Source organism: Fusarium poae, chromosome 3 (genome assembly GCF_019609905.1).
Source record: "Fusarium poae strain DAOMC 252244 chromosome 3, whole genome shotgun sequence".
NCBI classification, from domain to species: Eukaryota; Fungi; Ascomycota; class Sordariomycetes; order Hypocreales; family Nectriaceae; genus Fusarium; species Fusarium poae.
In genome coordinates, this window is record NC_058401.1 from 1,578,879 (window position 1) to 1,590,920 (window position 12,042).

At 46.8% G+C, this 12,042-nt stretch overlaps 4 protein-coding genes across 4 annotated transcripts; 1 reads left to right on the top strand and 3 right to left on the bottom strand.

The window, feature by feature from the left end:
• Window positions 1-137: 137 nt before the first annotated feature.
• FPOAC1_007940 (uncharacterized protein) lies at window positions 138-2,420 on the bottom strand (the record flags this gene model as incomplete). The annotated part of the gene is made up of 4 exons (XM_044852386.1): window positions 138-725; window positions 772-960; window positions 1,612-2,058; window positions 2,109-2,420. 4 exons carry the CDS (start codon window positions 2,418-2,420, stop codon window positions 138-140), a joined length of 1,536 nt encoding a protein of 511 aa, XP_044705056.1.
• Window positions 2,421-5,920: 3,500 nt separating this feature from the next.
• On the top strand, window positions 5,921-7,692 carry FPOAC1_007941 (uncharacterized protein; the record flags this gene model as incomplete). The annotated part of the gene is made up of 4 exons (XM_044852387.1): window positions 5,921-5,934; window positions 5,999-6,244; window positions 6,296-7,320; window positions 7,373-7,692. 4 exons carry the CDS (start codon window positions 5,921-5,923, stop codon window positions 7,690-7,692), a joined length of 1,605 nt encoding a protein of 534 aa, XP_044705057.1.
• Window positions 7,693-7,947: 255 nt separating this feature from the next.
• Window positions 7,948-9,507, bottom strand: FPOAC1_007942 (uncharacterized protein; the record flags this gene model as incomplete). The annotated part of the gene is made up of 1 exon (XM_044852388.1): window positions 7,948-9,507. One exon carries the CDS (start codon window positions 9,505-9,507, stop codon window positions 7,948-7,950), a length of 1,560 nt encoding a protein of 519 aa, XP_044705058.1.
• Window positions 9,508-10,694: 1,187 nt separating this feature from the next.
• Window positions 10,695-11,714, bottom strand: FPOAC1_007943 (uncharacterized protein; the record flags this gene model as incomplete). The annotated part of the gene is made up of 1 exon (XM_044852389.1): window positions 10,695-11,714. One exon carries the CDS (start codon window positions 11,712-11,714, stop codon window positions 10,695-10,697), a length of 1,020 nt encoding a protein of 339 aa, XP_044705059.1.
• Between the last annotated feature and the right edge of the window lie 328 nt (window positions 11,715-12,042).

The following is a 12,042-nucleotide window of genomic DNA, read 5'->3' on the forward strand; positions in this document are numbered from 1 at the left end:
CTGGTTTTAAACATACGTGATGTGTCTGACTCCCAAAACTTTGTCACTATCATAATCCCTCGTCTAGTGCCAATTGTCAAGTCATGTGCCGAGTATTCAGGGCAGTCCTTCTCAGTATCGACCAGTTCTCCTTTGCCTTAGTAAAATCCAATGCGTCGAGATGAGGAGACAAGTCCTCGCATACCATTTTGAATAGCCTGGAACCGCATGAAACGGCATGATTCGCTTTCCAAGTGATTGACGAGTCCAGCGAGCGTTGTGAACTCTTTAAAACAGGATCTGTTTGGGCAGTGGTACAAATTCTGCTGGTGTCGTGGTGATCCAAGGTGCTGGTTCAGGCTTGACAACCGTCGGAACGAGTCGTGGCAGATATAACACTCGTATTCTCCCAAATATGGGTTATAAGCAAGCTCTGTGGCCTGGTAGTGGACGGTTGGTTCCCATTCGAGAAAGTGATTGGTGATGATACCGTCGGGATCTCGTCTTCGGACTTCTTGATACATAGTATCTCGGTCCAAGGGTGCACAAGGGCAGCACCCACGTTCAAGGTGGTGGGCAACACCACTGGCAGCTCGATAGTTTGCTCCACAGAATGGACATACAACTCCTTTGCCTCGACGATGAGAAATAGCACCACCTTGGTTGTAGTAATAGGAAACAGCACCACCCTGATTTTGATGCTGGTAGTGATACTCCGACTGTTCGTGATCGGTCGAGTTCAAATGCTTGCAAGGTCAACGACACAAGTTCAAGTGGTGGTGAGAAACATACCTCGTCCATATCCTCCCAGTCGAAGAACTCCTCCTCGCATTCCGCACAATAGAGACAGTCGTTTTTCTCATGTTCATCGCAGCTTTCGTAGCAGTCAAAACCCAGGAAACACACTTCGCACTGCCAGTTTGGTGCGTAGTGTCCTGTGTCGCTGCAGTGCCTGTCTCGAGCCTGCTCGCCCGCGGGGAACTGTTTCTAGCAAGTGCCACACGAAAAGGCCATTTTATAGCAGAGTTGACTTGTTGAAATTGGATGAATTCTGCGATGCGAAATGGGTGTTTTGAGGTGAAGTGTTACGGAAGAGGGAGAAAGGAGAAGTTGAAAGCAAAGGGGAAGCAGTCAACTTGTAGATGCGGGCACGCGATGACTGTAATTAACACAAAGGAGTCCAAGGTGCCTGCCAAGTCAGTAGGTGTGAGCCTGCCTGCCTACCTAAGTACCTACCTGTAGGGAGGCACTCATAAGCCCAACCTTCCCACTCATAAATATTTCATGTGCTTCCAATTGCAACTGCCTGGTGTGCAATGATGAAGTGTAACCTTGAGATTGCTCAAGACATATGGGCAAGATGGTTCTTCGGTATCTCTGAACAGTCACGTCACTGAATTATGTCTAGCAAACTTGTATATATTAGTGAATAATATACTCCAACTTCCTGCAAATCGTTGGCCCAAACACCATATGATAAGGATCACCCACGCCGGTATTCCCTGACTTCCAGTCTCTTCCCATTCTATTATACATACCAACCCAAACTGACAATCGAAACTCTTATCAAAACACCCCTTAGTTGGAAATAATCCGATTGGGATCAACAATGTTCGCAATACTCCTCTGCACCTGCTGAAATCGCATAATCTTGCAACTCTCGCTCTCGAGATGGTTGATAAGCGCCGCCAACGTGGCGAACTCCCTCAGGCAAGTCGGGTTCAAACAATGATACAACTTCTGCTGATGCTTTGGCGATTCGAGATGCATTTTTAAGCCATGTAGTGAAGAATTAAGCTTGTGGCATAGATAGCATTCATAGGCTTTCGCCCAGGGATTCCATGCTAGTCGGGGGTTGATGTCGTACGTCTTGTCTCCGTACCATTCGAGGCGCTTGTTGGTGATAACACCACTGGGATCACGGTTCTTGATATACTTGTAAAGTTTTTGCCGGTCCATTGGAACACGTGGACAAGAGCCTCGTTCAAGATGATGCGATAAACCTGTCGCTGTGCCGCATCTCGCTTTGCAAAAGGGGCAATTCACTGTTGACGCGCGATGAATCTTTCCATTTAGATGCTGCACCTTGTCAGAATATATGCCTGTCAAATTGGCAACTCAGGACTCACTTGTTGGATACAGTTGAGATTTGCAAACTGGCGCTTACAGTCAGCGCAGTAGTTGTGATGCTCAATCTCATGCTTGATTATCTCTGTTTTGGTCACAGCGCGAAAACAGCACAGCATACATTCTGGCGCGTTCCTACACCAGTGTAGCTGCAGGTTCATGTGCTCGCGACGGTCATACTCATCATCGAAGCAGTCACTACACGTGTCGCATTCGAATCGTGGGAGAGCGTGGCCCGTTGCTCGACAGTGCTGGTCACGAGCTTTCCTCCCCGAATAGAAAAGCCTGTCACAGTCGGGACAGTAATAAGTCATGGTGTTTGATCTTATTGAGAATGTTTTACTGTTCAGAACTTCAGTTGAGTGAACTCAATGCAAGGGAGACTGAGGAGGTTGTAGCTAACGTGGCTGATAGATTATGAGGGGTTAGACCCGTCCGTGCCGAGATTAGATTAAATATAGTTTCATTGTAAACTTTATCACGACATTGTTGAAGTGATTTTCAACGTCTAAATACCATCTCCAAGAAAAATTTCTGGATTTGACTAAAAGCGTTTCTGCAACTTTCTTCACATGCATATCAAGCTCCTCAAAAAGGTGACTGATGGGGAATTGGACCCTAGATATCTGTCAGGGCGAGTGGATGACACTTACAGGGGTCAATCAACTACCCTATGCTGATCAATGACAACCTCATCAATGACTTGTCATGTAACAATCTGTCGTAAATTCTCAGGAATAACTCCAAATTAGACCCTGAAAAAATGGCTTTATTTGTATGCTTATAATTTTCTCCACATAGCTGCTCTATCAACGGTCAAATAAACATGACGATCCATCAATGATGTAAACACCGTTGATAACCGTCAACAAAACTCACACGCCGTCCGTGTTACACTTGCAAGGATATCAAGAACAAACGTGATAATAGAGTTATGCAGGAAAATACGATTGTAAAAGACCCTGTGTTTCTGCAACCCAGCACGCTATTCACATGACCAAGTTGGTTCCGCTCCTGTGATTACTCGCTTCTTAGTCTCGCGGTGAGAGTTCAAACTCGATCACCTGCCTAACATAATCTATTTTGATAGACATCCGGGTTTCCGAATTTAGATTTCCGACCTTATCTTCGGAAATAAGCGCAGTGCATTAGTGTTGTGCTGCCCAGACTGCATAGTAGATATACATATCGAAAGACAGGACATTCGATCGCTGCTCGTCTGTCAACTATTTACTCATATACAAGTTCCGATTTGTCCAGAAACGAGACGAGGGAATTTTTACTTGTGGTCTCATATGTGAAAGTTGTAGTATGGAAAGTCAGGATTGAAAGGGGTTATGATGTGATGATGAGATGCTTGGAATCCTTACACAGCCTTGTAACAGTCGACTTGTTATAGCAAGTGATCGATAAGAGGCATTAACCATGCAAACTCAACTGTTGGTAAGCATAAATTTTGCATGAATATCCGTGGTTCGATCGTAAAGTTGTGACAGCGGTTGAATCAGAGTCTCTGAGAGAATCCCTCTAGACAACAAACTTTGCTCTTCTCCACTGCGTACATCTTGGCCAACAGGTGGCTATGCATTCATAACCAAAACGGTAATTGAGCCTGACCGTGATCCAAACGTCGAATGAGCCCCATTGTATGTCTGGACCATTCTCCTTTTTGGGTATATTTTGGGCAAGATACATGTTCAGCTGCCTGAACCTCCCGCTCACCGGTTCACCGAGATGATCCAGGAGCGAAAATTGTTTTTCGTGTCGGAAAACTATACGTAAAGAGTATACAGATCTACTCCGTAGTTCTATAAAAGTCGGATGTCGAAGAAGAAAATACGGGTGATGAGTTGAATTATCCACGACAACTCACCCACGGTCTGAGGACAGCGCCGAATTACCGCCGATTTATAGGGCCCGTTCACAGTCAGCTGGTGTTTCACTACTCCTTCATCTCCGCCATTTCTGGGTGATGAACGCGGAGTTGGGAATGAGGAGTCCCCAGAATGTTGACCCGGATTCTCTCGATGAAAACTCTGGAGTTTGTGCATTTGCTGGGTCGTGGGGGAGATATTGGGGAGAAATGGGGGCTTTGGGGGATGTTGATAGGCTTCTGTTGTCTCGGGGAAGTCGAAAATAGGGAATAGGGGGGCCTCATGCGACAAACGGGCCGTTTACTCTGTGATTGTGGACGGTCGACGTTGAAAACGTCTGTCCGTTCCCCAGCGACAGGCATGAAGCTCCGAGTAAACGGCCGGCTTCTCCACGGCTCCGGGTGGGTCTTCTTTTAAAGACATAGGAGATTCCGAAATGATGCGGGTCCGGAGTAGATTTTTCAATGTAGGCAGGCTTTGATCAATGCAGCGTAAGGAGTTTATAAGGAGTTTATCGCTATAACTGTAGGTAATCACGCAAGGAAAAAGATGAGCTGAAGAGTTTTTCTGGTTAGCGTGTTAGAGACTTTGATTAATATGCCGGTACTTGAGCCAAGACATCATCGTGAACAAAGATCCACATGTTCTCCCTGTCTTCCTTGCTTGGCGATGAATGATACGCAAGAACCAAAACCTTGGACTCGATGAAATAGAGTGAGTGATGCAAGAGCAAGATTTCTTGGGATTCGGCTCTCCGCAGAATTCCCCAGAATCTCGCTACAGAATCAAGGTCTTTCTTCGGTGGCTTTTTGTGACAGAAGCTGGGGATGCATTCAATTCAATTCTCTTGTTCTGTCTCATGCGTAATTCATCCCTGACCCCGTGATCGACGTGGAGTCGAGTATCCAGTGTTTTTGTCTTATCGCACCGAGAACGATGCCGTACGCCCAGAGATTGGTCAATGTTGGGTCACCAAATTGGGCCACACACTGGGGTTTAAGCTTACCTTGACAGTTACGTCATGAGCCAATCCTTAAACACCAACACCAACACCATCAAATTCTTTTGGCCAAGTTTCCACCTGCTTCAGAGTAGAGGCTCAGTCAGGTACGTACCCCAGAAAACTTTATGTGCCTGTGCCAAGGGGAAAAATGACATCCACATTTTCCAGAAAACCCAATCAGTGCCAGTCCGTCAGTAACGGACGCGACCCCTGTACTTTCTTGACTCGTTCCCCGTGGATAACCCGCAACGACACCCCCAGGTCATTGCCAAGATTGTCTTGTTCGCCTTGCCCAGCCTACAGTAGACCGTCGTCTCTGCATGAGAGACACGAAATATTGGAGAAACCCCAGATCAAAAAGGATTCTTTCTATGCAAACGCCTCTAACATCGGCCCTTTAATTCTCAAACCCGTTAGAGAATAACGTCCAACATGGACCGCGTTCCTTTTGACGATTTTACTGCAGAATACCAAACACTAGGTCATCAAGTGATCTGCATTTGGCGCAACGGCCGACTTGAACTTGGTTGCCCGTGATGGTTTCTCGTTTCCCCCCATGACGACTGCCAAGTTTAGTAAATGATGCCCCATTCATCATCATCAGAAACGGAAGGATGGGCCAGGACACCTGCACCTGCACTTGCCTGCAACGGACCCCCCGACTGCCTATTCCTATTGTCCGTCCGTTCTTCCTTCTAGCGTAATGGATCAGGATGCGTTTATGGGGCAGAACCATTTTCTGTCTCCCGCTGTTTGTGATACGACTCAAATCTCCGCTACCCAGACCAGACCAGACCAGGTCGCGTCTTGAACAATAAAAGACCCTCGTCCTCCCACCATTTCATGCTTTTTGGAAACAGATCTTCACTCTAGTTTTACTTCCTTTTTCTTTACCCAAACATTACTTCTGTCATCTGCTAGGCAGTCGTACTTCATCATGTTGGGCCAAAAGTATGCACTCCCTTTCTGTCACTCTCTTCGTCTCTTACCAATACTAACCATCTCCCTCTTCCAGGTCTATCAAGGTCAATGGCGCCGACTGTGGTATTGAATCCATCCTTTTGGGTGTGATTACATCCATTGGTGGTTTCCTTTTCGGTTACGACACGGGTCAGATTAGTTCTATGCTCCTGTTCACAGACTTCAAGGACAGATTTGCACAAGGCCCTGAGGGTGCTAAAGAATGGGACCCTATCATTCAGTCCATTCTCGTTAGTCTCATGAGCATTGGAAGTTTGCTTGGTGCCCTCTCTGGTGCTTAGTATGTTGTTCCCTTTGATCTTCTACGACCCCCAGCTAACAACTCCTCTAGCACCGCTGATTGGTGGGGTCGACGAAAGAGTATGACATTCGGAGTCGCCATTTTCATTATCGGTAATATCATTCAGATTACGGCGATGGAGTCGTGGGTTCATATGATGATGGGTCGATTCGTCGCTGGTCTCGGTGTCGGTAACCTTTCCGTCGGTGTCCCCATGTTCCAGTCCGAATGCTCCCCTCGAGAAATCCGTGGTGCTGTTGTCGCCTCTTACCAGCTCATGATCACCATCGGTATCCTGGTTTCCAACATAGTATGTCTCGGTTTCAAAAAAATGGACACCAACAGTGCTTCTTGGAGAGTTGTTATCGGCCTCGGCATCGCTTTCTCTCTTCCTCTCGGTATCGGTATCCTTGTCGTCCCCGAGTCTCCTAGATGGCTTGCTTCTCGAGGTGACTGGGAGGGCGCCCAGATATCATTAGGTCGACTCCGTGGCATGAAGCACAACCTCGACCACCCCCTCGTTCAGGACGACCTGAAGGAAATGAAGGACATTCTCGACAAGGAACGACAAGTCGGCCAGGGTAGCTGGGCCGAGTGCTTCAACCCCAAGAGCTCAATTCCCAAGCTTGTCTGGCGAACATTCCTCGGCTTCTTCATCCACTTCCTCCAGCAATGGACCGGTGTCAACTACTTCTTCTACTATGGTGCCTCCATCTTCGAGTCTGCTGGTATCGAGGACCCTATCCAGACCCAGCTTATCCTGGGTGCTGTCAACGTCGCCACTACCTTTATGGGTCTCTGGTTTGTCGAGCGATTCGGTCGTCGCTGGCCTCTATTCATCGGTGCTCTCTGGCAAGCTGGTTGGCTCGCCGTCTTTGCCGCCATCGGTACTGCTATGAACCCCGAGGAGAACAAGGCTGTCGGTATCGTTCTTATTGTCTGCGCCTGCATGTTTATTGCTTCTTTCGCCAGTACTTGGGGTCCCATGGCTTGGGTCGTTATTGGCGAGAGTTTCCCTCTCCGTACTCGTGCGAAGCAAGCTTCTATTGCCACAGCCGGTAACTGGCTTGGAAACTGTAAGTTGCTCTATTTTTAACACATGTCTTCCAACACTAACCCATTCTCTAGTCATGATTGCTTTCCTTACTCCTCTTGCCACCGCCGGTATCTCCTACGGTTACGGTTTCGTCTTTGTCGGAACCAACCTGGCTGCCGCTGCCCTTGTTTGGTTCTTCCTTTTCGAATCTCGCGCCCTCAGTCTGGAGAACGTCGACCTCATGTATGGTCAGGAGGGCCTCAAGCCTTGGAACAGTCACAAGTGGGTTCCTCCTGGATACATTACCCGCGAGCAGCGAGACGATGCCCACTTCCATGGTGGCAACGAGAAGCCCAGGAACAGCGAGTCTCACTCTGGAGAAGACTCAAGAGTCGAGTCGGTTATGGCTTAAAAGGAAAGTTGCGTGGGAATTGTTTGTAGGCACTGGATGCATACAAGGCGTTTTTAATTTTGTCACTGTATGATTACGATTGGAGTCGTTGGTATCCAAACATGGAAACTGTTACACAATTATGATTATTGATTATTCTTAACTTGCAATTTATGCTGGGTATCGTGATGTCTAAATGATGTACAACTTGTCATGAGTGTTAAAAGCCATACTAAACCCCAATTTATACTGTTGCGTCCGGGAACCATCCTCCATTTAATAGTTCCTCGCTTTTTTGATGTTCTTCATCTTATCACCATCCGATTCATTCCTCTTTCTCTTCTGGGTTGCCCTCGAAGCTGAGATGGGATGCAGAGCCTGGTCTTTGCTGTTCAAGTACTTGAGCATTTGCATGGAAGATAGAATGCGCTCTGTCTCGAAAGGCTTGGCTGATTCTCTGACGTCTGGACGATTGTTGTTGATAGAAGCAAGCCCCCAAGCTCTGGATACTTCATGGCTGAGTGTTGGGAGATGGATTCCACGCCAATTGATATTGCCAACCATGTCTTCCACTCGGTAAGAAAAGATACAGGCGCTCTCCTCGTCGCCGTTCCATAGCTCAAGCATCTCGAGGTTGGGCATCCTTCTGGCAGCACGAGCGGCCGCGCACAAAAGGTCTGTAATGTCCTTCTCTGTGCCAGTCCTAAATATGTCCGAGGTGAGAGACAGTCTCTTTAGGTTCTCCCAGTCGGGTAACAATCTGACCCCATTGTCAGTGTAGAATGGACGCAGAAACTCCTTTGCATCTACGAGATGCGAAATAGACAGATGCTCCAGATGCCTGGTGTACTGTCGCAGCGTTTTGGCCAGGCTGACAACTGTGGCCTCCTTGGGCTCCCAGTTGTGAAACACCTGGCTCATCTCGCCGTGTAGACTGAGTCTCTTGACCGATCCTGGTAGAGACATACCAAAGGCAATCCGTGCCTCATTGCACCACATCTTTTCGTCTCGGGACTCTGCGCAGCGCCAGCGTTCGACTTGAATATCTTGGACGGCTGTTAGACTGCGGAGCATCGTTTCCAGAGCAGTGGGATAGATCTCCCGATACTGCTGTCTTCGGATAAGGAACTTGGCCACCACTGAGATTGGAGGCAGCTGGTAAACGTCTTCGGTAAGTTCGAGCGGCTTCCAACCGAAGAGGTTGTTGACTGCCGCGAACCAGTAGTCACTGCGCCCCCTTACACCCCCAATAGCACTGTGCCAGTTGATATACTGGTTGTGCACATCACTGGCAGCTTCGTACTGCTCTGTCGATCCAGCTTTGAGATGCTCCCTATACATCCCTATTTCTTTTTCAACAGCTCTGTAAACAGAGTAGCCATTCCAGTCACTCGGCGAAAAAGCACTAAGTTCGAGGGTCATGCCCTTGTGTCTAGTGCTGTCCCATACCGAAAGGACGTCCCAGAGTTCAGAAATAGACTTGGTAAAAGCCGAATCTAGATCCCAGAGGACATTTGCTTTTTCGTCCTGTTTTATCGGCGGGGTTAAATAGTTTGGCAGCTGGATGCGAAACCACAGATGCTTGAGAAGTAGGCGTCTTTGACGGCTTAGGATTTGGGAGAAAGCGGGGATGTCGTATTGTGTGATGATGAGGTTGTTGAATGTTCTTGACTCGAAAAACGAGTTCCAGAACTTATCGACGCAGGCGTACGGAGCCAGATTGGATTTCATAGGGGCCGAGGCTGTTTGGGGCGTAGAGGAAGCTGTTGAAGATTCAACAACAAAATAGAGAATCAAGTTCTGAACCTCGGCTGGTAGGGAGTGGAAGCGAGGCATTGTGACTGATATGGTAGGTAGTGTTCTGTGTATAGGGAATAGTGGTAATAGTTAGAGTGATACTCGAAAGATATAGTCCTATGTATGTCGAGGAATGATGATAACGTTGTTTATCAACGGATAAGAGTATGCTCTCGATGATAATATTCTTCTGAGGGAACGAGATAAAGGTGGGGGAATAGGTCGAGAAAGAAGTGTTTGGTAACGCTGCATATGATGCAGATATTGACAAGAATACAGGGGTTCCTGAAGATAGTACTTCTGTTGAAGGTAAAGCGATGCTTAAAGAAAGTAGCAACAGGCAGGCCTTGAACGAAGGAGAATATAGTAGCCAAATGGAAAGACAATGAACAATGACGAAGAGAGAATAAATGCGAACAAGGGACAAGGGGGCAAATATATAGCCTTACAAGAAACCTAAAAGGAGAAGCTTTCTTTGTACGAATTTGTTTTTACAGAATTAGGGTTGATTTTTTTATTCTGTGATTTGTGAAGTTAAACGATAGAAATATACACAGTTACTGCCAGGCAGTCAAAGTTTCTTTCACGTGCCAGGGTATATACAAGAGGTGAATATGATTATTCGTCTGCTTTATTCCTATCTTGAGTTGCTTGTTAAACTTTACCTCTTTGTTCTTTGAAAGTTGAGAAAGTGAAGTTTCTACTACTGGCAACCAATGTCAATGGGATAATTTCCAACTAGCAGATATCCAAAGTAGCCTCGGTGAATCGACAAGGGGCATACTCCATTCGAAGTTTGTCAAATAGTTGTATATTAATGGGGTCTTTCTTTAAATTGATACTCGGGGTTTAAAGGGTAATGTGACAAGTCTCATGGTATGACTGTGTACAAGTCTCCAGACATTTAGGCAACGCTGCTCGGGGAAGTCATTCAGTATCACAATAATTCTCATGAGTTAAAAAAGGAAAGTACTTCAACTAAAAAGTAAAAGCCATATATATTAGGTTTGTATTAGGGGAACTTGCGTCTGTGTCGTGAAGCCGTCGCCTATCAACTAGTATTGACCCTCAGCATCGAGCAAGTTTTGGGTAGAAATGTTGTATGAATCATCCCATGGTCGTGCATTCAAGAGAACATCAGGTATCGCCAAAATAGAAAATAAAGACCTGCCCTACTCCGTGCTTTTGGCGTCGAAAGAATTCTGTTGCGGTGGAAAATAACAGTATCACCCCTCGACCACCATCTCGTCCACCATTGTCATAAACCTTTCCCTGTATTCGGCCGGATCCGCAGTAATACTCATGGGCCCCTTGTGGGCAATCTTGTTGAAAATCTTGACTATCTTTGTCAGAGCTCTTGCATGGAAGGCATGCTTTGTCCAGAAAAAGTCCAGCAGAACACATCGGTATGTCCACTTCCCTTCCACATCATCTACTCCCCTTCGCCAATTTCCCGCGTCGGATTCTACGACGGGTACTTCACTGCCTCTGGGATACCGCACAAGAAAGAGCGAGTAGTCGACTGCGTTGTGGGAGGCCAGGAGTGCTGAGTCGGCAAAGAGTAGGGAGACGAGTTCTTCTTTGGCCTGGCGTGTAACACGGACTTTGTCGGGGAATTCATCGACAAGACGCTCTATCACACTATTCGGCACGAGAGCACCGTTTGCGATATCTCGTTCAGGAAAAAAGTAGTCGTTTGGCTTGAGATCGTACGTCTCCCATGTCTTGCCCTGTTCACCATCTGGCTTTCCGTAGAGTAAATTCTCCATGACAATGTGATGTGTAGGCGCAGCACCGAGCATACCACCGATAGACTTGTGCGGTGCATAAACAAGGTCCATAATACGGACGAGTAAACTGTGCGGCTGATTCTTCATGTGTCCAACATACGGATCCAGCAGTTCCTTTGCGAAAAAATCATGCTCGAAGCGTCTGGGTAGTGATTTTATGAGATACTTTTCATTTGCAGTGGTGAAAAAGGTAGAACCGCTGTATCCTAGATCTCCGATGGGAACGAGCGAGTCTTTGGTGTCGGTCTCGAAAGAAACGTGATACTCGTCTTCGTCAATCTGCCAGACTTCCTTTCGTAGAGCTAAAAAGTCGACGGACCGATAGCGAGAGAGAAGGAGTTTGAAGAGACGAAAGAATGAGATGATGGTCTTTATGAGACCCTTTTTTGAGGAGCCGTGGCGTTGGCATATTGCCTTTGCTATTGAGACCGAAATGCGAGAAGAACGAATCTTCATGTTTGCGCGTGGTTTTGGGTGATGCCGAGTTCTTGTTTTTAGTGCCGTTTCAATCAATAAAGAAAAAGTCAAAATCCGGTGTATTCTGTTAGTGGCCGTGATGTATTGGTAGTGTTTATGATGGATGGAATGAGAAGAAAGGTCGTGTCGCAGAGGGTCAGACAGTGAGTGCGTATCTGACGTCACTGTGTCATAAAAATCGAGCATCGAGATTTCCTACATACGATCCTAAAACTCGTGCAACATCACATGTCAAGAGACATTTATTGATAAATAAATTCTTATATGGTATTATTTTCCTGTAGTACTGTGTTTCTCATTTCATCCC